This window comes from Fusarium subglutinans, assembly GCF_013396075.1.
Source record: "Fusarium subglutinans strain NRRL 66333 chromosome Unknown NRRL66333_c0000040, whole genome shotgun sequence".
NCBI lineage: Eukaryota > Fungi > Ascomycota > Sordariomycetes > Hypocreales > Nectriaceae > Fusarium > Fusarium subglutinans.
In genome coordinates this window covers 199,627-224,690 of record NW_023502103.1, presented here as the reverse complement: position 1 = coordinate 224,690, position 25,064 = coordinate 199,627, and the positions used below count along the sequence as shown (strand labels likewise).

The window sequence follows — 25,064 nt, the reverse complement described above, 5'->3', positions numbered from 1 at the left end:
CCGCACCCCTGTTGGGCTAGTCACTTTGTATATCCTCATCCAATCCCATTCAAGCGGATAGAAGGAGGAATGAGATATCGAGCATAAAGAATTATTATTGTTTAGAAGCCGAGTTTGGCTGCATCACTAGAGCACAGTTGATCAGAGGTTATGTGTCTATCTGAGTGTTTGAGTTCCGCAGGTGCTGCAGTACCAGAGCATTGGCCCTATCTAAAACCTCAACTCAATTGAACTACATGATGGAGTCATTCATGTGCAATTTCAGCTCCATGCTGATAATATGTGTTTCGTAAGCTCTACTTATACAAGAAAACTTATTCTTTCGCTAAAATCCCTGCTTCTCAAGTCGACCCCAGTCTTGGCAATAGTGATGCACGGCCTTGTCGATGCCCGAAAAACATGATCTATTCGGGACCCAATAGTTGGATCCTGCATCATTCTTTGGGATTCTGCGGTTCCCCTTTTGGACTCATTTCATCTAAAATCGGTCTTTTTTTTGTTTTGCATTTCTCTTGCAAGCATATTCATTCTAGAGCATTACTTTCTACTTTTCTATAAGTGAATCCGGAGTATTTGGTGACGAAATAATCCCTTCAAGAATACCGCAACGAAGATAGAGAACAGCCACGAATTGCTTATCTCAGCTCGTTGACTTCAATTACCCTTAATTCTCCAGTATATAATTCAATTCAAGTCTCCTGGGTTGGAGGGCGACACAATAGGCGGTATCGTCAACGCAGTTGGGTTCTCTTATATACCATCATAACTGCATCAGTCCACTAATAACTTTCACCAAAATGGATCGTGGCCGGCAACGGACTCGAATCACGGGGCCCCCTCAAAATGCAACTCAAACAGATGCCGAGTCATCTGCGGATGATAGTCCAAGTCTAAGCCCTACCGGGTTAGACGTGAGATTCACCTTGGACCATGAACCTCCTAGAGGACGCTCTATTTCGCCTGCTCAAGCCTATCTCGCGAGGCCAAGCTTGGACTCTCGAAGGAGCCCATCGCTCATGAGCATAATGCAGATTGATCAGATTATCTCCGATGATCGAATGAATATGGAGACGTATGGGGTCGCCGAGATGCGTGATGGCTTCTTCGACGCTCTCTTCTTAAAGCCGGACCCGATAGATCCAGATGAGGTTGTTGAACGGTCCAAAGCTTCTCTACCTAAGGAATTCGAGAAGAGTCACCCGTTATCAGCAAAACACTTTCTCCCAAGGCAGCTCCATGAGTTCAAATCAGTGATGCGCAAAGTTGCTACCACTAGAGCTGGCATCCAGCTTCTCAAGTCGTTTCTTGCCTTTTTTATCGCCTATATCTTATGTCTAATACAGCCGGTCCACGCATGGCTAGGCTACAATGACCACATCATGGTGGTGTCTACCATAATAAACCATCCAGGTATGGTATATGACTGGTGCAAGGTCTTCCTATGGTAGATGACTGACTAATACCAGGTCGCAACTTTGGTTCTCAAGTTGATGGCACAGTAGGCACTATCATTGGTACTGCTGCCGGGCTTGCCTGGGGCTATGTTGCCATTTTGATTTCAGAATCAACGAATGATGCTTTAAAGGCGTATGGTTGGATTCTCATTGTTGTTTCTGCTGTGTTCTTTGCCGGCATTGCCTTAATACGTTCGATCTTTATCCGCCTATACCAGACTGTTCTATGTGCAGGCATAGCCCTTGCGTTTACAACACTGGGCCTGACTGATGATAATGCTTTCACCTGGCACAAACCGCTGCAATACGGAATTCCTTGGCTGTTGGGTCAAGCAATTGCCCTGGCGGTAAACTGTCTCGTCTTTCCTGATGCCGGCAACCGCCTACTAGCGGTCGCCTTTCATAAGTCATTTAATACTATGCAGGTGAGTCAAGTCCACTTGTTTCTTATTAGTAATCGTCATACTAACTGCTTAGGAATCTCTTGTTATCCCTAGGCCTAGAGATACAGGACTCAGGAGGCGTCTTGCCAAAACGTTCATGGACATGTCACTTGCTTATCGAGATATGAGGATCGATATCACCATCACTCGCTTCCGTCCAAATGACGTGCGAGAGCTTCGTAATTCAGTGCAGGGCGTGGTTAGGGCCCTTCTCTCCATGAACACGGATACAGACCTTTTCGAGGACTGGTCCGACACTCTTGAGATCACTGTTGCAGATGATGCGGGAAGTGAATCCGAGGTTGAAGATTCTGGCCGCAAGGTGGCTCGGGCTCTGTCGGTTCCCACTAGGGAAGTCATCAATTGTATGTCAGAAGGTGTGAAGACATGTCATGCTGCACTCATGGATATGACAGGCTGGCGAAAGCACTTTGGTCCCCCTAAGGACGTTTCGTCTGACCTCATTCCTGTCCAATTGCGTATGCAAAACAGCCTTGTAGCCTTCGATACTGCGGAAGATCATCTCCTGAGATCTAACGACAGGCCCGAAACGTACGCCGATCACGGACAGGCTGTTGAATTTCTTGTGTTCGCGAGACATGTCCGCGAAACAGCAGGAACTGTTGTCAACCTCATGACCATGGTTCAGGATATGCATACCAGCTCTAGAAGCATACGCGTCAATCTTCCTGTATATCCTTTCGGGAAAGCTCTATACAGAACCAACTCACAGGTCAGACACGATCGTGGGGGCGTCACCGCCGGAATGTATCGAGCGACATTTGCGGAGATCGCAAAACTGATAGAGACAACAAGATCATCCGAGAAGCATCATCCTCGTGATAACTATGAGGCAGTCACTGAACCAGAAGACTGTACAGTGATCGAGTCGATCATTCATGGCAGTCCCGCGGTGCGTAAAGATAGGTTGGGTTATAAGTTATGGAAACTCTTGCGACGTTCCCAGGGGTTTGAAACAAAGTACGCAATGAAGGTCGTCCTTCTCCTTTCAGCTCTATCTCTTCCTTGTTGTTTTGAAAGCGCCTCTATCTGGAAAACGCTTTATGATGCATGGTGGGCTGTCGCTGTGGGATGGATCATGATCCACCCTCGCATAGGGGGCAACATTCAGGACTTTTTCACTCGTGCCTTTGCAGCCATTCTCGGTGCTGCGTGGAGTGGTGCAGCACATGCTGCGAGTGGTGGGAACCCATATGTCCTAGCAGTCTTCGCTGCTATATACATGATTCCCATGATATACCGCTTTACCCAGAGCACTCATCCGGTACGTTTAATCTTTGAGTTCCAGAGCATTGCTAACTTGAATAAAGCGATCCGGTCTTGTTGGCTGTCTGTCTTTCACCGTCATATCTCTCACTTTGCGAGACGACAGTCTTGGACCTTCTGTTGCACTGCAGGGTGTTTATAAGGGCCTGGTATTTCTTATCGGCACTATAGCGCCCATCATTGTGAATTGGATTCTTTGGCCTTTCATCGCTCGACACGAGCTACGGACCGCACTGTCCTCAATGATTTTATACATGAGTATAATGTATAGAAGTAAGTCTGTTTATCTTTTCTCGGAGACTCTGCTGATCGTCAGATGTTGTTGCAAACTATGTTTACTTCGACGAGGGTAAGGATCCGACCCCTGAGACTATCAGACGATCCGAGATGCTCGAAAGTCGGATGCGTGAAGGCTTTGTCAGAATCCGACAACTCCTCGTCATGTCACGTCATGAAATTCGTCTTCGGGGTCCTTTTGATCCAATTCCTTACTCATGTCTCGCTGCCTCATGCGAGCGATTCTTCGAGTATCTCATCGCTGTTCGACAGTCCGCTCTCTTTTACAACCCAAACTACATCCGCGATAATCCCGTGGCTGCTGGGCACCTACATAGCTACCGGCGTGATGCAGTGGCTGCTATCCTCGGGAACCTGTACATCCTCGCCGTAGCATTGCGATCCGAACGCAAAGTTCCTGTAAGTGTGAAAGCTCGCATGTGATGGCTCCTGCTAACAACCACGAAGCGCTATCTACCGAGTGCTGCTGCAGCAAGAAAGAAGCTCCTTCACAGAACCGCCGAACTGGCCAGGGAAATGGAGGAAGATACTGAGGGATATGAGCTTGAGCGGCAGAAGACATGGAGTGATATCTATAGCTACTCATACAATGCAAGTCTTACTGGCTGTGTGGCCCAGTTGGAAGAGTTGGAGCGGTTCACAAAGCTCATAGTAGGAGAAAAGAAGTGAGTCATTATCCACAGTCACAGGATCATTGTTAGTTAACAAGAACAGGTTCGAGCGCCCCGCGAAATCCATAGAAGAGGGCGATGAAGATACTGATGTATCGCCTGAGCGGCTTTGATTGATCCTATATTGATCTTATCCTATCCATGCAATGCAATGCTAAACCAGTTCCGCTAATCAAACATATGCGCCGTTGGTCATTTCGTTCAAGATGTCCCTCGTGATAAGTTTCCCTTTTAATAACGCCTTGTCGCTAATCCTGGCCGTTTTCGGTGAACGCCTGCGATTCTCCTTTCCAGAAGCTTTCTTCCGTGGTGATTTAATCCTTTGCGTAGGGCCTGTAGCTGTGATCTGTGTACCAAAGTCGTCAAAATAATGGTTCACAAGCGCGTTGGCGGGCATCTCGTAAATCCAATTCCGGTCCTCCATCAAAGATATGAATTGACTTAGCATACTGTCGCTGCCGCTGCCCTTGAGTGTCGATTTGCTCCCAACAACGAGGAGCTTCGTTTTGGCTCGTGTGAAAGCAACATTGATTCGTCTCCAATCCTTCAACAAGTCTCCAATGTTGCACGCTTCATTGCTTCGGACGAGACTGAGGACAATCACCTCCTTATCTCGTCCCTGGAAACGATCTGTTGTGTGCATCTCTACTCCAGAGAACATCTTGAGCTTGTCTTTGAGCATAAAAAGCTGTGCTCGGTAGTGTGTCATCACACCAATTTCGGAGTCTGGAACTCCAACTGTCAATAGGCTGTCAACGAGCTGAGAAACGATACGGACTTCAGCTGAGTTGACGATTCGTTTGCCCTGGGCTTCTTCACGAACGGGGGGTTGTATTGTGTCGGTGTTAACGAAACGCACGCGTGTCTCGCTATCGAGAAGGTCATATAGCCAGCATCGATTCGGGCCGGGGGCAGCGCAGAACGAACGAGGAGTTGACGCATTGATGGTCGATGCATCGTAATGTCGCTGCATTAGAGCCTCCATTCGTGGAACTTCAAGTTTCCGCCTTCGAAGCTGCTCTGTACCGCACCGAAGCCTTCCATTATAGATGAGAGTGTTGCTCAGGGTCATGATATCCTCACACATACGATACTGATGCTCCAGATTGACGACCGATTCGGGATGAGTGTCGGACAAGAGTTTGAACAGGCTGACATCAAGACCGCCTTGGCGTGCTTCTTCGTTCTTCACCACGGGAGGGAGTTGATTATGGTCACCAACAAGGACAAAAGTGCGAGCCATTCTGATCGGACCAGCGCAGATGGGCAGGGTAATTTGTGATGCCTCGTCCACGATACAGTAATCAAAGGAACGTTCATGGAAGACGGGATGGTTGATACCAAGGCATGTCGTTGCGACGATTGGTGTCCCGTGCCATGCATTTTTTATCTCATCGAACGACTTCATCGGGTGGCCTGCAAGAATAGCGAAGTCCCGGACGTCGGGGTGTACTTTAGCGGGGGCACCCAGACGAAGGATAGGTATCTTGTCAGCCTTGAGTTTGAGCAGAATGTTGTCCACAGCAGTATGTGTATGCGATGTTAGAAGCACACTCTTCCCCTGAGATGTCAAGGCGCGGATGATATGAGCAATGGTTGTTGTTTTTCCAGTACCAGGCATTCCAAGAACAAGTGCGTAGTCTTGAGCACTCATGACTTTTTCGATAGCTCGATGTTGATCAACGTTGAGGCTATCTCGATCCGATACGATGTACTGAGTGGGTGCAGTCTTGAATCTTGGTGCTTCTAGATCGACAGTCAGTCGTCGAATTTGCCGTGATCCCACGATATCGTCTGCCATCATCTGGACGAGGTTGTTACGAACAGTCGCCATTCCATTGCTGAATTCATCTTGGTCGAGCCGATAGCGAATAGGGGCCTCTTTAATTTTGCCTGTTGCCTCATCCTGGGTCGCCCCCTCATGGGCAACGTCCATAATGCTAGCAAAAATCTGGTTATCACTTTCATCAAATCCAGGTTGTCGAATGCGGGCATTATGGAGTCGCCTGTCAACTGCGACACTGATTCGTTGCCTCTTGACTGCTGTAACGTAGCCTATGGCCAAGGCGAAATGGCCCTCCTCGTCAGAGACCACAATTGGCTCTCCGACTGACAACTCAGACTCCAGGAATGAGAATCCTGAGACTTGAACTCGCTTGACAAAGGTGTAGTGGTATCGATTGATCCTAGGGTTATCCGTGTCGACTGAAGCCGATCCCTCTTCGATGATGACATCTGCAAAGCATCGAGATTTCTTTTCTCGTTCAGCACTAGTCATTGTCCATAACTCTCTTTTGGTTTTTTGACTCTCCTTCTCTTCTTTAGTCAGTAAATTCTCCCACTTGATGAAGAATTGTTGATGATGAGGAGTTAAATGCTTGACGAGCTCATGAAATTTCTCGTTCATTCCACTCGAGTCTCCATCCCCGTCGTCAGCGAGTCGATGGTAGATGAAACACGATGTCTTGGCGTAGCACTTTCCACACATGTGCTTACTCTTGAGCATTGGTGGCAACTGGACGCTTCTTTCTCGAACGTAGCATGCTAGTTGATTTCTTTGCATGATCATGTGTCGAAGCTCGTGTCGGATTGCGGGAATACGCATCGTCTTGGATGTTTCCATATAGTAGAGAATTCCATACGCGATTTCAATATCGTAACGGTCCGATAAGAGCAAAGTATAGAGCGCTGTTTGAGCCATATGGTTACTGTTTGCATGTTTACCCGTCTTGACCTCAAAAGGCACAGTCAAAGTCCGAATATCGTTTCCGTCTTGCATTGCAACTTCAACCGTTGCGTCGATGTTGCCCTTGAGTCCGTACATTGGGGACCACACGTGTTCCTCAACATCCAAGAGCTTGGTAACGGCCATGTTTGCCTTTTTCCCGTTTCGGTCTTCGACTACCGCATCCTCCTTTGGGCGGGAGGATACGAAAGCCCCAGCCCAGTAACTCAACTCGGTCATTTTCGATTGCAGATGCTCTCGAGCTGAAGGTATGCCAACTTTAATAGTATAGAGGTCCTCGACATGCTTTTCTGTTATCCGGTCGATAACGGCGCATAAAAAAGGGAGATCCCACTTGTTAGCAAGAAGGGCCTCTTGAAAGATTTCGTGTAGCATTGTTCCATAGATAAGGGGTGGTGTTGGTGGACTGGTGGCCTTGACTCGATCTTGCAGCACAGCACGGCGCATGCAACCGAACGAATCAGCCACCACAGTTGCGGATATAAGTTGATCAGGGTGTAGAATAAGAAGATTTTGGCCATCGTCAACGATACATTGACCTCTTAAAGAGAAATCGCCTATAATGTGAACGTAGGCTTCTGCGTGGGCTGGTGTATCAAACCATGAGGCCCTCAGGTGAACCGTCTTGATATCTTTCGAATTGTCGGCCTGAATGAGAAGAATCTGAAATTGCGAATCAGTAATATTCGAGCATGATTGTCGACTGGTTTACCTTTTCTGGTCGTGCATGTCCGTATTGGTCCGTATACTCGCCTTCCAAGACATTCGTTACCAGGTATCGTTGGATTGTTCTTGGTTTCCGGCTCTACCTGTTACTTAGCATATGGCGGATCCTCCTAGGTTGTTCGACGTACGTCTCCGGAGCAGTTCTGGGCTGCTTGTGTTGCGGCCAATTCCACGGCTTCAAAATCAAAGTCTCCGCCAAATGCGTCTCCAAATTCATCGTCTAAGTCGTCAAGTTCTGTTGTTGCTAGAGCCTGCGATACTTGTTGAGAGTCCGCAGTAATGAGATCTTCTGCCTCGTCGAAGAAGTCATCGTCCAAATCGTCAAACTCGTCCAGCTTGCCATCAAAATTTTCCGGTGTCTTGTGATCCGTCTCGGATACTGGATCGTTTTCGGCTGCTACTACCTCTGGTAGCGGATTCGTTTCCAATTGAGTAGTGTTGATGCTGGCTTCAAGTTGCATTATGGTGTCGTCATCAAATTCGTCAAAGTCATCATCACCATAGTCCGAGGAAGCAGGTTCTGGAGGTGGCAATTGAACTGGAGGTTGAGCCGGAACTTGGACATGCGGTTGCGCAGGGTGTTGTGCAGGCGTTTGAGACCTGGCTTGGGTTTTTGAGAGGCGTGGAGAGCCACTGCTAGTGGTATATATCCGCCTCTTCTTAGGAGAAGGAGATTCTGGACCATCTTGGGGCTCTTCGTGGGGCTCCTCACTTGGTCCGTTGATGCTACTAGTCACCGTATCGAGCAGTGCATTTACCATTGAAGACTTGGATGCCTCCATCTCCTCCATCTCGGTGCTCAGGCGACTACCTGAAGTTGATCTTTCCACCCTTCTCCTTTTGGGCCAATTCAGGCCACAACTTATTGCTCGTCTGAGATTGGATTCGCCAACCGTTGGTTTCGATGGCCGTGGCGAAGACGATACCATCAACTGTGCAAGTGCAGGGTTTGCAAGTCCCAGAGGGCTACCTGCGTTGTCGGTTCCGTTTAGCGAGTACCGGTCCCATAATTCCAGTGTTGGATCCGCGTGTGGTGACTTGAGGGCTTGCGCCAGCTTCCTTACGTTTACCGAGGGATTATTGGACTTGTCCGCTACCGGAGACGAAACAGGCGATGAGCTCCTAGCACGCTTTCTTCCTTTGCGGTTCAACATGGGAGACAATGCTGGCATGTACAACGTATCCTGTCGGTTGTCCCAGAGTAGCCGATCATTCGGTGATGTTGTTGTGTCATCTTCGGTACCACCTGCAGGTTCAAGCAGCTCTTGCCAGGTCAATCGAGTAGCGGGTGTGGTCGTTGTATCGTCCTTGATTCGGTTGTTTGAAACATTCTGGTCGTTTTCTGTGCCCTCTGTGGCTGTTTCGCCATTCACGGGGTGATACTGAAACTTATTAAGTTTGTTCTTGGTCACCTCGGACACAGGCTGGAGTGCCCGAGGGTTTGGTGTTTGTTGAACGGGGTTGCTCCTCGATCGCTGCCATGGCAAGCGCTGTAACCGTTAGTGATGCTCAACTTTGTGTCTGTATGTATAAGTGGTTTTTTCCATTACCTTAGTTCGACCAACTTGATCCGAGTAGGATTTTTGTAGAGGCATTATACCTACCAGGGCTTGAACATTCCGATTTCCAAACCCGTCAAGTAAGGTGATAGTGGGACATTTGAATTGAAGTGGAGGAAGTAGTTAGACGCGTTTAATTAATGGGCAAACGCGTCGCGATGTTCGCGACCCCTTGCAGCTATTGTTACCAGGTCACGTGGAGAAGCTTTTAGCGTGGTTGGAGCTGCAGCGCATCCATGTCATCTCCAAAGCTACCCGACTCCACCATTAGTTAACAGCATGTGCGTCAGTGGACCAGGCTTCAGAGCGTCACCATTTTCGGTCCCGCCAAATCCGTTATTTGATGATCTCGAGCCGATGAATCAGTGAAACACTACCTCACAACGCTTGCTCCGACTCTGAATCACTGTCCTTCCAACCTCAAGAAACTCGGTTGCGATGAATTCTCAGCCCAATGGCGCTGGCCCTGCCCAGTCTCGCGAAAGCTACAAGCACTCTATGGAAGAATGGCGCCAGTCGGCACTCGCCCAGCGCAACCAATATGAACCCCGCGTCAAAGAACAAGTCACTCGATACTTTCAAGAATACTCTCCCCCGTTTTATGCCTCTTTAATTGGCTACCGTCGTGATTGGAATATTCTTGTTGCGACGTCCCGGGTCTCTGGCTTCGCTGCCACTCTAGGTCGAGATCTTGAGGATGTGGAAGCAAAAGCCATTGCCGAATATACCCTCGACAACATCCACACCAATGCCGGTTTAAAGTGGCTGAGCGTCGCACTCGCTGGATACATGACCTATCGTGGTCGCCGTACATGGCAATTCCCCTTCTATAAGCCCAAGCTCGGCGGCCGATTTAACCCAAATGAGGCTACTAGCATTTTCACCAACAAGAAGATCCGTGGAGCTTACCCTCGCGCAACATGGCATTGTCTTCGATTCACTGCTTACGCCGCTGTCATAATGCTCATGATTGAGCCCGCATTCAGGGCTGTCAGTTTCATTCGAACCGAAGCTGCCATGACAAATGATCCCCGCTTGAAACAGTTCACCAAAGATGCAGCCGAGCGTGTCAAGGACGTAATGAGCAACCCAACCATCTCAAGAGCACCTTTCACAGGTAGGGATGTGCATAAAAGTGATGAGAACGACCCTTGGGCCAGTGATGATTCAAGCAACACCAGCTCTGAGAGTAGATATCAGCCCACCGCCACCCAGTCCTGGGACAAGGCTCAATCCTCGACCACAACGCAACAAAGTCAAAGACCCAATGACGACTGGAGCGTTTTAGATGATGATGATGATGATGCTTCACCAATTGCTGCCTCTTCCCGCAATAAAGCAGCATCTCTTCCTGCTGGTTCTGCGTGGGAGCGCATACGCCAACAATCGCAAGGGCCGCCCCAGCAATCTGATTCCCAGTCCCGTACCTGGGCTGCCCGTTCTCAAACCGGATCTCTGCCAGAATCACAATCTGTCTGGGGCAGCAGGTCCTCTGGTAGCTCCAGTGACAGTTTTTCTTTCAGCAAATCGGATGAGGAGAGGGCAGCTGGAAAAGAACAGGCACAAGACGAATTCGATCGACTTGTTGAAAGAGAAAGGAAGGGCGTTGATCAGGAGAAGGCCTGGGGGCGCAAGTAGAGTAAGCTTTGTATAAAAAGACTGCATATGACCTTGTATGTATTTTTCATGTAGCACAAACGAAGAAAGCATTATTCAATAAGTGGTTGCTGTGATTCGTTTTTTGATATCGCTGAAAACAGATTCAATTCTGATTACGTTGCCAGCTCATCCATTTATGATATACCCACAGCCCCCTCGACACGCCTGCTGTCATTCTTTTATTTACTGCTTAACTTCATCCGATACGGCAACAGGCTCAACTGCATCACCTCCCCCTGTCTTGTCCACAGTGGTTTCCAGGATACTCTCACCAGCTGTGTTCGTAACGAGACTCTTCTCAACTCGGACGTGTTCTTGTTCACGCTCAGGCTCGGGTTCTTGAAGAGACGCTTCTGGAGCAGGGTCTGGGGATGGTTCCACAGCAGGTTGCTGTGCAGGGAGCTCAGGCTCAGCTTCTTGAGGTACTTTTCCCGCTGCGGGTTCCGGGTCCCTATGCACTGGAACTGATTCAGATTCAGGCTCTGATCGGAGCTCCGGCTTGGGCTCCAGATTAGGCTCAGACTTCGGCAACGGTTCTTGGGTAGTCACGGGCTCAGTGACGGGCTCAGCGACGGGCTCCTCGGTCTTTTCCACCGCTGGCTCTGGTTCAGAAACAGGAGTCTGTTCACCGGACACTGACAGAGAGCCCTCGGGATCGATAGACCAGAGAGTCTGGGGAGTTGAGAATGACAAAGAAGGACCTGAAGACTGCACGGCCGGAGCAGCAGGGCTCTTTGCCGGAGCTCGGCGCTGTGGACCCCGGGCTCGACCTTTGCGAGCATCCGAAAGCGGGGCCTTCTCCTTCTCTTCCGTCAAATCCTCTTGCGGCTGGGTATCCTCCTTCTTGGGAGCCTGGGGCCCTAACTTGAGACGCTTGTTCAGATCGCTCATAAAGCCTGCCTGAAGGGCGGCAATCTTGCTACCAGCAGGTCGACTAGGCACGGGAGGCTTCTGTTTGGGCTCTGCCGAGTCTCCTGATGAGGCTTTTGTAGGCCGAGGAGGGATCTGAGGCTTTGGCTTGTCAGACACGGGAGGTTTTGATTTGCCCTCATCGCTTGTCGTATGCTTGGGCTTAGGTCGCTCTGGGATTGCAGGACGATCCTCAGATGCCTTTCTAGCCCGTCGCTCCGGAATTGAAGGCTTGTTTTGCTCCGTAAGTCCCTCCTTAGTTTCCTCCTCAAACTCGGGTTCCGGGGTATCAGAGATGGTAGTCTCGTAGAGCTGGCTCTCGGGAGCATCTTCCCAAATATCCTTGCTAGGGAATCGTTGACTAGCAGAAGGTCTCTTGTTGTTGTTCAGGAAAGAATCAGATTCCTTTGATTCGTACCAGATTGGCTTGTCGTGGTTCTTAGGGGGCTGAATATCCACAGGACCGCGTGCCTCTTGCTCGGCAAGTTCCTCTTGTCTCTGAGCAAAGATATGAGCTGGGGTTTTAGGACGATCCATTGCGGATGATCGTCGTCGAGGCTCCTCTGTCTGCTCTGCCTGCTCCGCCTGATCGGGTGTGGAAACCTCAACAGTGAAGTGCACGCTGTCTGGGGCATCCTCCCAAATGTCCTTGCTAGGGAAATAGTGTCGTGCCTTGTTGCCAGGTGCTGGCTTCTGAGCTTCCTTTTTACCCTCTTCGGGGAAGAGAGGCTCATATTCTTCCACGTCGTCCAGAGAAGTGGGAGCAAATTCTTGAGAGTCGTTGTTCTTATAGATGCTGGTGGGTCTGCTCTTGGGTCTGCTAGACCTGCTCAGAGGTCGACTTGTTGGTTCCTCCAAGTCACCGCTACCTCGACGGTCGGCGGGAGGATGAACAGCAGGACGCTGGCTGTAAGAAGAATCATCATTCTTGACTTCGTCGGCAGCCAAAATGGGTGCAGTGTATTCATGGTTCTCCTCGTCTACAGCAGGATCCTCGTTACCATACGAGCGGTACTCTGGGTGCTTAGGGTCGTCAACGTGCACAGTATGTTCACCATCGGGGCCAGTGATCTCCGACTTGAACGACAAAGGCTGGACCTTGCCTTCACTGATGGAAGCGGGTCGGGGAGAAAGGCGGGAAGTATATTCTTCGCTGGCCTGGAAGCCAACTTCATCAGTAGGCGTAGCCTGATAACCAGATGTGCCTGCATCTCATTAGCTAGTGCGAGCACAAATAGACTCGCAACTTACCTAAGCCGGCACCGCGGGATCGCGTGTCTCTGACGAGCTTGTTCAGGTCATCCTTGCTCATGGCAAAGTCATTTTGACGGTCATGCAGAGGAGTCTGATGTTCCCTCTTAAGGGCTTCAGGATGCTTCTCGTAGTATTCCTTCTCGAGTTTGTCCGAGGGCGCAACACCATGGCCGTGGAGGCCGTAACTGCCCGGCGGTCCACCACGAGAGCTGTGCTTGCGATGGTGGTGCTTCTTGAATTCCTCAGACCCAGGGCCAGGCGAAGGGGCCTGAACGTCACCAAGATGAGGGTTCATGGGCACGCGCTGGCCGATTTCGGGAATGCCATGCTCATCCTCCACCTCAGGACGACCATCACTGACCGACACATTGGTACTAGACTGCTTCTTGTTGCCCTGTGTAGATCCAGGGCGGCCAATGCCGAATTGTGCTGCCTTATCGGAGTCGGTGCGGGTCACGGCTTGGACACGCTGCTTGGCGCTTTGCGCTGGCAGGGAAGGTTTGGGCGCATGAAGCTTAAGGTCTTCTGCAATGGTACGTGTTTGTTCGGGTGACGCAGCTCTGTTGTCCTCGTCGGCCTGGATCTCTTCAGGCTTGACTTCGTGGGTCACGGCACTGTACTCAGCACCCTCCTGGCCAATCGAAGGCATCGAAACGCTGGTTGGGCGGTTGATTGGGTCCTGGTGAGCATCGTTGGGGTTAAATCGGGCAGAAATGGGACTCTTGTGAGGAATGCCCTCGTTGAAAGGTGAGGGAGCGAATCGATCGGGATTGGGAGATATCGAGCGGTCAAATCGTTTTGATGAAGGACGAGGTGGAATCTTGGGAACATTGCCCGGAGAATCGTTCTTGTCCTGGCCCTTAGCCGGACGGGGAGGAATAACGGGAGGTTGTTGCATGGCGGCAGCGGTCATTGTTGATATTTAGATGCTCAGAGGAGCGATTATAGAAAGTTGGCGAAACAAAATAAGAGAGGTAAGTGCAGTTTCATGTAAGACGGGCTGTGTGATGATAGTCTGGGGCGACCAACGATGGTCAATACTAAAACAATTAGTATAGGTTCGAATAACAAGTGTGAAGAACCAAGGCAATTGGAAGCTATAGGACGAATTGGAACTTATCCGTGACAGGGGCATAGACTGGTATTTAAAGACATTTGTTGGCCTCGATCCCAGTCTAAAGTCCCATCAACAAGATTCCGTCCATCCATGTGCCCGTGCCGTGCCTGTAGGTTGTACCTGTTGCCGGTTCCAGCTGCAGGTATAGTACTGTATGTATGTACAGTGCTGGACCAGCCCCTGGGCTTATCGGATCCACGGTTCACGAGTTAGAGGCGCCGCCTGTGAATGGATCCATTGCTATCAGAAAGCGATAGAAATCCAATGCCACATACGGGCACACCCTGCTGCGCCCACCAAGTGTTGCGCCCGTCGCACACCGATTGATTGATCTTTTGCTCAGGGACGAAGAAACTTACCAATGGGGTTGCCGTGATTGGTATTGATTGGCCCAGGCACAAGCAGTGCAGATATATATGCAGTATAGTTCAATACTAACTAACAACCGGCTCTGGTTGGGGATTTGAGGTGTCAGATAAGACGAGACAAGATGTACAAAAGCTATTATGTGCGGGTTTTCAAGCTGGCAGCGGGCCCGACTGAATCAGTGTATTTATATGCCAGAATCTGGCCTCAATACAATACAAAATGGAACGTCCAGGTGACAGGAAATGCCACCGGAGCTGGTGACTTTTGTTCGTCGTCACTGGTTGTGAAAACAGGGATGGCGATGGCGCCAAGTCGGACGGTGCGAGGCGTTTCTGATCAACACTGTAGCTAGATCGTGTATTGTTTTGAAGAGTTGAAAAGATGGAGAATGCAAAGAAGCCGCTCTATTCTCGACGATCTTTGAGTGGGAGTTTTGATTCAGTTTTCAGCTGCAATCCGTTTATTCTACTCATCTTAGAGCACGAATTGAGCACATGTTATAATCTCATCCCATTGTTGACCTCTGTTCTGAAGCTTACCTCAGAGCTTTCCAAATAAAGCATTTTCGTCACTTGCATGGCCCTGGATACAGTGCCCCCCGCATAACCATGATACCACAGTCCAGTCCCATGGAAGTCCCCTGAATCTGTCTGTCTGTGTACGGTTCCATGAGTCTACGATTGTCCTTCTGTCCAATCCCATTGATGAAACTTGAGACGCGCGGTGCGACACCAAATCAATGCAGGTGCTCGTTTCTGTCTTGAAATTATGCGTGCATAGCATTGTCTTCAGGTAAGGTAGTCAAGATATCATCACAAGAAATACCTTAATCATACCTAAGCAATGTAGGTAGGTAGGTACCTTACTCACTCAGACGGGAGTCTCTCTCAACAGCTCGCTCCCGCCGACCCGCCATAGTTCATCATGGCGGGGATCTCCTGCAGCCTATTCCCCACCAACCGATCGATGCTACAGCCGGCTATTTTCTTCCTGTTGACGTTCCTGTCCATAAGAGGTCAGAAGAATGACGCTTACTCGACGGCGTGCTACTGGACGGTACGGTGAACAAACCTGACGGTCGCCTGACCAGCTGGAACGGAGCTATCAAACCATGCATTGCAAGTGAAAACGTTGTTGGTAAGAGACCACGAGCCCCTTTGTTGCTACAAAGTAAGTACTGTTTATTAGAGACAAGACTATCGTGGTCCCCGGGGAAATTGGAGTCACAACTTGGATCAGTTAACAAAGGCCAACGACGATCTCGAGATTCTGTACTTCTTTCAGCTTCCATGTCGTTGTAAAGGAGCAGAAGCAGAAGCAGAAGCAAAGGCTCGTGTCAATCATCGCCCACCTGTGGTGAGAAAAACTTTGTTTCCCCTGGGCATCTTACAGTATCGTGATCCTCCAGTCGAATCACAGCCCGTTTGACCCCTCCACCCTGTACATGATGCCATCAGACCGAGAAGTTTTCCGCAGTTGTCCCAAAAGGTCCGTTCTGACGCCATTTCCGTAACCAAAGCTCCAGTAAACCGGTCCGGTTACCCTAGACATTGCCAACTCTTGTATCGTGATGAGTATAGTCCATGACCGTGTATTGTCCATGATTCATTCTATAATCGTAATGGGTTGTTTTCAAATGTATTGCAGATGAGCGCTGGTTTGGTTGAACGCCATGGCACCAAGCTCGTTGGCGTGAAAGCAAGCTAAATTCCTCGCGATATGCGTATGGACCTCAAAGAGGTCTCGAATTTAGCGAATGTTGAGTCCGTTCAGCGATCAACCGAATTCAAACTAGCGCCCAGAAGAAAGACCTGGGTATCATATCACGAGGGAATCAGAGCTTTAAACACTACATTCATTCTATAATGTGCTCCTCGTCTAGAATTATGAACAGTGGGTTGCAGTCTTTGATATGCAGCTAATTTGAGCACATTGCAGTTCTTATCACATGATGGCCATGGGTGAATAGCCACATTGATATGGCGGCGATCCATAGAGCTATCAATAGCTTTCCAGAAAAGCTATTCTATCCGGCAGTGGGTAAATGTACTGAAACAACATCGACATCGTCACGCACGATCTTATGGGCAGCAATACAATAAACGAATTCAAATTTTAGCTAATAACTCAAAATAACGCAGTCGTTGAAACTCGTGCACGAAAGGGCATCAACTTCAGTCAAAACATGAGCCGTTCCTCATCCCAGACGCCAAATCCAGCTGGGTATACAGGCCTCTGCTCTTGGCAGGAACCTAAATCGTCGAGATAAGCAGATTTTCCAACGTCATCCCCGTCCTCCTGCACCTGCGAGCTGTGGAAAGCCTTAGGGTGCCTCCTGTACTTAGCGAACGTCACGGTGCAAGTTGTCAACTTGAATAGTGGTTCGTCCGCTTCGTGGTAGAGCCACAAAATTGGTCGGCCCGGCAGCTGGCGAGTCTACACAATCATCTGCGCGACGCCCTGGCCACCAAGGGTCTTGCTGCCGACAAACGCCTGACCCTTGATACCAGCAAGCAGGTAGCAAAGAGCAGTCAGTAGCAGGAATACAGCAGCGGCAATCAAGCTGCTCGCACCGCTGACATTGCTTATGAACTGCAGAGCAGACATGACGCCGTAGGCGGCCGCGCGCATATAGTTGGTCGAGATCTTGCGAATCGTCTCATCGAACTTGCCGGAGGTTGGGCAGATTCGGAGAAGAAGAGGGACCTCGATGAAAAGGATGACAAAGGCCGATGCTCTGTGGATGGTTAAAATCGATGCTTCATCATGACATGGGCGATTCTTACATAGCAAAGGCGCAGAAGATAATGCGAACTACATTAAAGGAAAAGATGTTGGCGATTCCAACAGCTAGACAGATGATCATGGAAAGAATTCCAAGCCTATGCACAGGTAGTGTTAGTCGGTTGTTGCATCGTAGTCGATTAGGTATGGGTCATGTCGCAAAGTGGCTTAACAGCTCAATAGCTATGATTGAAGCTGTATACACAGCGGAGGATCGTTAGCTTACCATTGTCCGTAGATACCTACACGAATGTTAGTATCTTCCACAAAGCGCAGTTGATCGAGAGTGACATACTGAAGTTTCGCGTTTGGAACTCCTCCTTGAGGGTCATCTTGCCAGCTTACGTCGAGCTTTCGTATTCGGGCTTGGAGCAGCCGAGGGAGAAAGTGACTGATGTTTTCTAAGAGACCAATTCGAGATCGTAAATTGATCGCAGTAAAGCGGATCGAGAAATGTCGATTGTTGCGACGGCGATGGAGACTGAATCGAGAGGTGGAGAGTTTGAATTGTTGTGACGACGGGGATGCGAAGTTTGAAATGATGAACGTAGCCTCTTCGTCAGGTGTAGATGGTATGGTTGCTGAGGTGGTCCCCAATTTTGATTGAGGCTGGTGCAGGGTCAAAGGGCTTGGCTCCAAGTCTCAATACGGACGGACAAAGTTAAAGGAAGGGCAAGCGAGTGGATGCTCCACGGGGCATTGGTTGTTTTGTGTTTGTAGGGGAACAGGTCCTTGTAACGAGGATGGATGGTGCGCTATTGATAGTGGATAGTGGAGGTCGAGTTGGCGAACATGAGACAAAGGGTTCTGGTTTCGAGTCTCTGGGTCTGCTGAGACGCAACCAAGAGGCTTTTGTAGTCCTCGTTTCGTTTCGTTTCTTACTTTGTACTGTCTTGCTCAACATGTAGGTAGTTATTCACTTTCTGTTTAGGCAACTCTATTCTCTGCACAGTCAAGTGACGTACGTTGACCACGCGGCATCGCCAAGCCTCGCCCAGAGTGAAGCGGAGTTGGTTCTCGAATGGAGTCTTTCACAGAGACAATTGCCAAGTTTATGAACGACAAAGCTCAGCCGGCCAGTGGATGCTTTGGAGCTCTACGGATTCGTATTCGAAGGCATCAATTTGAAGGTGAGGGCATATTGAGACTCAGGCACCCTTTAAAAGCTGTATTTTAAGCCCACGAATCAACACTCAATGTTTATGCATACCTTAACATACCTACCGACCTAGACCTCCGGGTGTAAGAAGACTTGTAACGTTTAAATAAGGTGTCAAAAATATTTAGTCTAAGATCCTCTATATCTCTACTAAATTATACTAAGTTTACCTAAGTTTACCCTAAGATTACATAAAACTTTTTGTCACCTAGGATCGATGTCCTAAGTTTTATTGCATCCCCTTGCTAATTACTCCGTAAGGTAGCCATGAATTGACAATACTCTAGATTTTATAAGAAATAGCTATAATTTCGGGCTTTACAGTTTGGCAAGTTTGCAATGCTATAACGAGCACAACACCGGTTTCATCTTCCAAACATTGTCCCTTGGTTTACTTTCACAACTTAGTTAGCGTTCCACAGACCAGCTACCTACGGATGCGTGACAATCGATCAACTTCAGTCATGTTACACGAATAAGCGAACCCGTTATAGACTTGTCTAGACCTACCCAAATCGAGGTCTTCTCACAGGAATAGCCTCAAATCAGCCCTGCCAGCAAACACCCAACTAAACGTTCCATGGCCTGCACGATCGTACCTTATTCCTACCACGTGTTGAGGTGGAGTGTTTCCTCCCGTAGAAGATCCGGGGACCTGCCAAAGTTACCTATAAATAAGCTCCCTCTACACCATTACATCATCTTTAACACGCATCAATTCTGTCTTTTTAGCTTATCAAGCAACACTCATTGGTCTCTAGCCCATGATCTGACCGTGAAAGTCGAGCAAATAACCGGTGAACCAACAATTGCACAAACTGACTCATTACAAGCTCTCGGTTGTTAGAGCATCTCGCATTTTTGAATGAAAGCTCACGGAAAATGACTTATACCGTTCTCTCAAACGACCAGGTCAACTCGATCTTGGAAGGTCTTACCATTGATGAGCTCGATGAGTTTCGCCATGTTTTGGCTTCATCCCTACACGAGTTCTCTACTGGAGTGCCGGCTCTTGAGGAAGCCTTTCAGCAACCAGAACGCATTTCAACACTACATCCAGAGACCATGGCTAGGACGCTCTATATGCCCTCATGTGCTCCGTGTGGAATGGGCTGCAAAGGTGAGACCTCATCCCACAGTATAGACGAATTAATCTAACCAATAAGTGATTTCCTTGACAAGTACGGAAGCATCCCAGGATTCTAGTGTTACACAGATCAGTCCTACTGGTGTTCTCAACCTGTTCCGGCCAGATGGATCACCGCTTGGAATCGTCAATGCAACAGCTCTCACAGCTTTCAGAACAGCCCTGGCATCTACCTGTCTGTTGGAGCGCCGCAACCATGTCAAGACCTTGACAGTATTTGGCAGCGGTCTTCAGGCTTACTGGCATATCCGGCTTGCCCTGATGATCCGCGGCAGTACTATTAAGCACGTTCATGTTATAAACCATAGGTGGAGCGATAAAGCGACTGGCATCCTGAAGAGATTCGCTAGCATCCCTCCTGAGATCAAGAGACGAGAAGGTTGGTCGGACACCAAGTTCGGTCTTCTGATCCCTGCATTCCACGAGTACCGACGCCTGATAAAAGATCAGATAAGGGATGCAGATGTGATCTACTGCTGCACAGCCTCGCAAAAAGACCTCTTTGATGGATCCATCTTAACGTCTCACGAGGGCCGCAAGAAAGGACGTCTCATCATTGCTGTCGGAAGTTATACACCAGAAATGCGTGAGCTTCCAAATGACCTTATCCAGCTAGCAGTAAAGAGGGAGGACAAGCCTCACCGACACTTCCACAAGCATGCAGTCGAAGGCGGGGTCATTGTCGTTGATAACATCAAAGGCGTGCTCAAAGAAGCAGGCGAGATTATTGCTGCCAATATTGGGCCCCATCAACTTGTAGAGTATGTGCTTACTCCTCTTCTCTCAACGGTCACTGACATCAATGACAGGCTGGGGGAACTTGTGATGCTCCATCGTCTAGCTATAGAGGAGTCCGACGGATTCTCCAGTAGTCAGGCATCTTTCTCTTCTGACATGGATAAGCTAGATATCCATGGTAGGATGAGCTCCATGTCCACGGTCTATGGCAGCGGAAGCAATGCCAGTGACCCCCCCACCAGCCCTACGGATTCAGTAGATTCAGAAGGGCGTAGATCCAACTCCTTTTTCCATTCAAGAAAGAACTCCAGTACCTCTCTGGACAAAGAAAAGAGAAAATCAGAGGACCATCTCTGTCGTTGGCTGAGGGACGGCACTGTAGTATACAAGAGTGTCGGACTTGGACTGATGGATCTCGTGGTGGGAACACATCTGATTGAGGTTGCAAATGAAAAGAATGTAGGAACTCGTATAGACGGGTTCTAGAAAAGGTAAATTGAGATAAATACTAAATGCTCTTAATACATGCTGTAAATATTTGTACACAAACTCTACTCGGCAACCCAGATAGCGGCCATACCCATACCAGTTCCTATACACATAGATGTTGCGCCAACCTTTTGGCCTGTTCGCTTCAACTCATATAGAAGAGTAGAGACCTGCCGGGCACCAGTGCAGCCTAGGGGATGGCCAAAGGCAATAGCACCTCCCTTGGGGTTGATCTTCTCTTGGGGAATACCCAGCTCGTTGGCACACCACAAGCACTGGCTGGCAAAAGCCTCGTTGATCTCCCAGATATCGACATCATCCTTGGAGATGCCGGCAAGGTCGAGAGCCTTGGGGATAGCCTTCCAGGGGCCCTGTCCCATAAGAAGGGGCTTGACACCGACGATCGAGGCGCACACGTACTTGCCGAGAATCTTCTGTCCAAGCTTCTCGGCAGTAGATCGCTTCATGAGAAGGACAGCGGCGGCACCGTCGGAAATCTGACTGGCGTTACCAGCATGGATAGAACCGTCCTTAGCAAAAGCAGGACGGATCTTGCCCAGAGACTCAGCAGTGATACCATCGCGGACACCATCATCCTTGGAGACGGTAATCTCCTTGGTGTTACCGTCCTTGTCCTCGAACTTGACCTTGAGAGGAGCAATCTCCTCGTCAAAGAGTCCCGCTTTTTGGGCCTTGACAGCCTTCTGGTATGATGAGGCAGCAAAGGCGTCCTGTGCAGCTCGGGTGACGTTGAGGTCCTTGGCCATCTGCTCAGAGAGGACACCCATGGGCACCTTGCAGTTGGCAGCCTCGGGGTGGTTCTCAAAGGCTTCCGAGAATTCGGAGACAGCGCCAGGGCCATAGTTCAGGGACATGCTCTCAACACCAGCACCAATACCAATATCGATCATGCCAGTCTTGATCTGGTTGGCGACATCGACGGTAGCCTGGAGACCAGAAGAGCACTGTCGGTTGAGAGTTCGAACGGCGATAGATTCAGGGAAACCGGCGACCAAGCTGGCAGCGCGCATCTCGGTCGCGCCACCACCGGGGGCGAGCACGGTTCCAACACATAGGTCCTCGACGAGGGCAGGGTTGATCTTTGAGCGGTCGAGGATGGCCTTGAGAACACCTGCCATAAGATCAGCAGCGGGGGTATCCTTGAAACCGCCGCGGCCTCCCTTGGTGAATGCGCTTCGGCAGGCAGCGGTGACAACGATCTATGTATGGTCAGTAAACTGTAACAGCGTATGCGGTAATGCTTGGTAACATACATCGTCAGGGTTCTTCTGGAGGATCTTCTCACGACCGCCAGCGGTCGGGTTGCCAGAGATCTGGCCTCCGATCTGGATGATTCTGTCGGTGACTAGGAAAATAATTAGTTCAAGTTTGCGACGATCGTAGTGCGACGAGAAGACATACCACCCATTTTTGCTATGATGTAAGGATATATAAGTGTTTGAGGGAGAGAGATGAGTAGTACTGGGGTATAATGCGCAAAACAAAGGACAGAAGTTGATTGAGGCGGAGAAAAAGTATAAGGGAGGAAGGATTATTATACAGAGAGAAATCTCGTTAGACCTCGGATGTTGTGTAGGAGTAGAAGTAGACTCGGGCTTGGTCAGCTTTGTCACAGGAGAAGATGGTAAAGAATGGCCGAAGATGGAGACCAGCTAAGAACGGACTTCAAACCGTGCGACCGACCGACCGAGGCATCTCGCCGCCCCAGTCTTGGCGTTACTAGCGTCTCTTTTTAGTGTCCGATCACATGTTATTTCCCCAGCTTTCAGCGCGGGGGAACTTCTCCAACTGCTATCACTCTTGCGTCACGCGGTGGCTAGCAAAGTAAGAAATACTCCAAAAAATGACGATTTGATCTGAGTCTTATAAGCACGTGGTCCCCCAATTATCACAAGGAAATAACCGACTCGTTGAAGATTGGCGAAACTGATATCGTGACACCGCCGTTCCCGAACTGGGTATCAATATTAGAAAACATAATAAGAGTTTTAATACAAGCAAGACCAACGCCATTCTACACCAAGAAAAGGAAACAAACAAACAAACAAAGATGATCAAGCAGAAATCCCCCAGTCGGGTATTGTTATTTCATACAAGTATCAAAAGAAGAGGAAAGGCCACCGCAGTCCGAAACAGCCGGACTCCAGGCCGCGCATGGGTCCTCTTCTTGATATGATTGAGATGCTATCGACAGAGCGTCCCAATCCCAAGGTGAACTTGAGTCTTCGCCAGAACCTGAGTCGCCCACGGATTTTGGTACCGAAAGTGAAGTGTCGAATGATGTATCTATCCTGATAGAAGGTATCGACGGTACCGTCAGGGCCCGATTACGGCCAGTGGTATATTGTTGTGGCGCAGGTGGTGTAAGCACATACTGTCCGAGGATATCTTGTGGCTGTTGCATATAAGGAGGGCTGATGCCAGTCCATGGTAGATATTGGCTAGGAGGTGCAGATCGAGACAACTGTACTATCTTTTGGTTAGCTACATTCTGACATGAGCTAATCAGCACGACATTCTACCTACCAGTCTCATCAACTAGATGTAGAGCCTTGAGTGCATCAATGCCGAGCTCAACACTGACCCGTTGGTCTGGAAGCTTGCCAAGCCGAATTGACAGTTGCTTTTGAACACTACCAATTGTTTCCACATCGATTACATCCAATTCGCACCAGTGTCGGGCGTCTTTCCAGCGAGGCTTGGGCACTGGATGTATCTTGGCGCCCCAGTTTCGAGCAAAGTCATTATCGACGACACTCGAATCCCGAGTGAGATAGCACTTGGCAATACATGGTACTTCAGTGGTCTGGGTTTTGAGAGTAACTCGGATCATCTGTTCATGTTTGACTCGTGCTGACTGAGTTCTTAGAGGCTGTGCTGGCGCCTGCCAGTTGGGCCCTGATAGCGGAGAAATAGGAGACTGGCCTTGGCTTGGAGGCTCCTCGTCCGTGAAAACGGCGGACTCATCCACGGATAATCGAGGGAATGGCGAAGAGTCCTGGGAGCCGAGAGGTGGAAATGTAATGCAAGTTTCGGGTTGATTCGTCTGGGTTTGAAAGCCCAGAGGATCAAAGTACCTGTCACTTTTGGCCCGTCGTCGGAATGACTCAACAGTGTGAGAAGTAGTAGACGAACTACTTCGACGCCTCGATCGATCCTTGGAGATAGGACTGAGTGTAGAGGGCGACCGTGAGCGAGGGGAAGCTTGTCTGATGGCTTCCTCCACACTGAGTTTCAAGCGACCAGGCCTACCAGCTAGAGCTGGGTTTCTTTGTCTGCTCGGCGGAGTCATTGGTAAATGTTAGAGTGTAGGAGAAATGGATATAAGGCAGAGAATAGTGCCTGGAAAAAGAGTAAATGTTGTAAAAGAAAAACAGGGAATTCGGTTCTTAAACAGGAACTAGACACAATGAAGAATGTAGCAGCGGGGGTATGAAATTCAACCTAATATATGTAACAGGTATATGAGGCTTGTTCCGAGTAAAATCACCTCTGCTAGGTTTTCCTCGACATCGTGGACAGGCAGCGCAGCAAAAGTACAGATATCTGTGGCCAGCCATTGGATTAGGCCCTGTAACAACACGCTTCTTTAATTCCGAGGCATACAGGTCCAATTGTCTGCCTCGATCCTCTTTTCCATCAAACACCCAAAGAATAGGCGTTTTGAGTGGCCTCTGGTGCTTGTCGCCGTGCACAGCCTCGCTTTACCGACATATCGAAGGCGGGCTGTGCTGCTAACGGTGAAATAAAGAGCCGCCTCTGTGCGTTGTGCGACAGAGACTGGCCACGCATGGTTGAAAGCGAGGAACTGCATCTTATCACTTCTGACGAGGCGCGGATGCGGGTTTAAATCACAGTTACATTCCACTTCTGTAACTGTCATCGCCTTGTCACAATCGTGGGCCTTTTTCAACCTCAATCTGAAAGGCAACCGTATATGGTGTTGTCAGTGCTGCGCCTCAAAGGAGCATAAGTCACCGGGCGTCAGGCTCTGACAGAAACAAGATGCAGAAGGACTAGGTTCACAGTAAACCACTACGAAGTAGCGTGCCTTATGGAATGACACATTCGCCTCGTCATCGTAATGTATTACGACTCCCAAAGCTGAATGCCGCCCACTTCCGAGTCACCTCAATGAAGCCTGGGACATAAAAATGTCCATATAACTATGCACTCGACAGGTATCAATGAAGACTCAAGTTCAATAGTTACTAGAAGTTACTACAGTCAGTATA

At 49.2% G+C, this 25,064-nt stretch overlaps 7 protein-coding genes across 7 annotated transcripts; 3 read left to right on the top strand and 4 right to left on the bottom strand.

Moving 5' to 3' along the window:
- Positions 1-797: 797 nt before the first annotated feature.
- On the top strand, positions 798-4,265 carry FSUBG_4449 (BRE4-like protein; the record flags this gene model as incomplete). Its single annotated transcript, XM_036682439.1, has 9 exons — positions 798-1,410; positions 1,467-1,879; positions 1,932-2,262; positions 2,314-2,810; positions 2,865-3,182; positions 3,229-3,457; positions 3,501-3,880; positions 3,929-4,146; positions 4,196-4,265. The coding sequence occupies 9 exons, from the start codon at positions 798-800 to the stop codon at positions 4,263-4,265; spliced, it is 3,069 nt and encodes a 1,022-aa protein (XP_036540065.1).
- A 59-nt stretch (positions 4,266-4,324) lies between these two features.
- On the bottom strand, positions 4,325-9,219 carry FSUBG_4448 (DNA replication ATP-dependent helicase Dna2; the record flags this gene model as incomplete). The annotated part of the gene is made up of 6 exons (XM_036682438.1): positions 4,325-7,561; positions 7,611-7,703; positions 7,753-8,353; positions 8,436-8,556; positions 8,595-9,114; positions 9,175-9,219. The coding sequence occupies 6 exons, from the start codon at positions 9,217-9,219 to the stop codon at positions 4,325-4,327; spliced, it is 4,617 nt and encodes a 1,538-aa protein (XP_036540064.1).
- A 402-nt stretch (positions 9,220-9,621) lies between these two features.
- Positions 9,622-10,821, top strand: FSUBG_4447 (uncharacterized protein; the record flags this gene model as incomplete). The annotated part of the gene is made up of 1 exon (XM_036682437.1): positions 9,622-10,821. One exon carries the CDS (start codon positions 9,622-9,624, stop codon positions 10,819-10,821), a length of 1,200 nt encoding a protein of 399 aa, XP_036540063.1.
- Positions 10,822-11,025: 204 nt separating this feature from the next.
- FSUBG_4446 (uncharacterized protein) lies at positions 11,026-13,918 on the bottom strand (the record flags this gene model as incomplete). Its single annotated transcript, XM_036682436.1, has 2 exons — positions 11,026-12,956; positions 13,003-13,918. 2 exons carry the CDS (start codon positions 13,916-13,918, stop codon positions 11,026-11,028), a joined length of 2,847 nt encoding a protein of 948 aa, XP_036540062.1.
- A 3,009-nt stretch (positions 13,919-16,927) lies between these two features.
- On the bottom strand, positions 16,928-17,607 carry FSUBG_4445 (golgi apparatus membrane TVP18; the record flags this gene model as incomplete). Its single annotated transcript, XM_036682435.1, has 4 exons — positions 16,928-17,228; positions 17,278-17,373; positions 17,502-17,517; positions 17,571-17,607. The coding sequence occupies 4 exons, from the start codon at positions 17,605-17,607 to the stop codon at positions 16,928-16,930; spliced, it is 450 nt and encodes a 149-aa protein (XP_036540061.1).
- A 1,709-nt stretch (positions 17,608-19,316) lies between these two features.
- FSUBG_4444 (uncharacterized protein) lies at positions 19,317-20,805 on the top strand (the record flags this gene model as incomplete). Its single annotated transcript, XM_036682434.1, has 2 exons — positions 19,317-19,554; positions 19,625-20,805. 2 exons carry the CDS (start codon positions 19,317-19,319, stop codon positions 20,803-20,805), a joined length of 1,419 nt encoding a protein of 472 aa, XP_036540060.1.
- Positions 20,806-20,870: 65 nt separating this feature from the next.
- FSUBG_4443 (3-ketoacyl thiolase peroxisomal) lies at positions 20,871-24,121 on the bottom strand (the record flags this gene model as incomplete). The annotated part of the gene is made up of 5 exons (XM_036682433.1): positions 20,871-22,028; positions 22,083-22,174; positions 22,231-22,242; positions 22,924-23,298; positions 23,356-24,121. 5 exons carry the CDS (start codon positions 24,119-24,121, stop codon positions 20,871-20,873), a joined length of 2,403 nt encoding a protein of 800 aa, XP_036540059.1.
- Between the last annotated feature and the right edge of the window lie 943 nt (positions 24,122-25,064).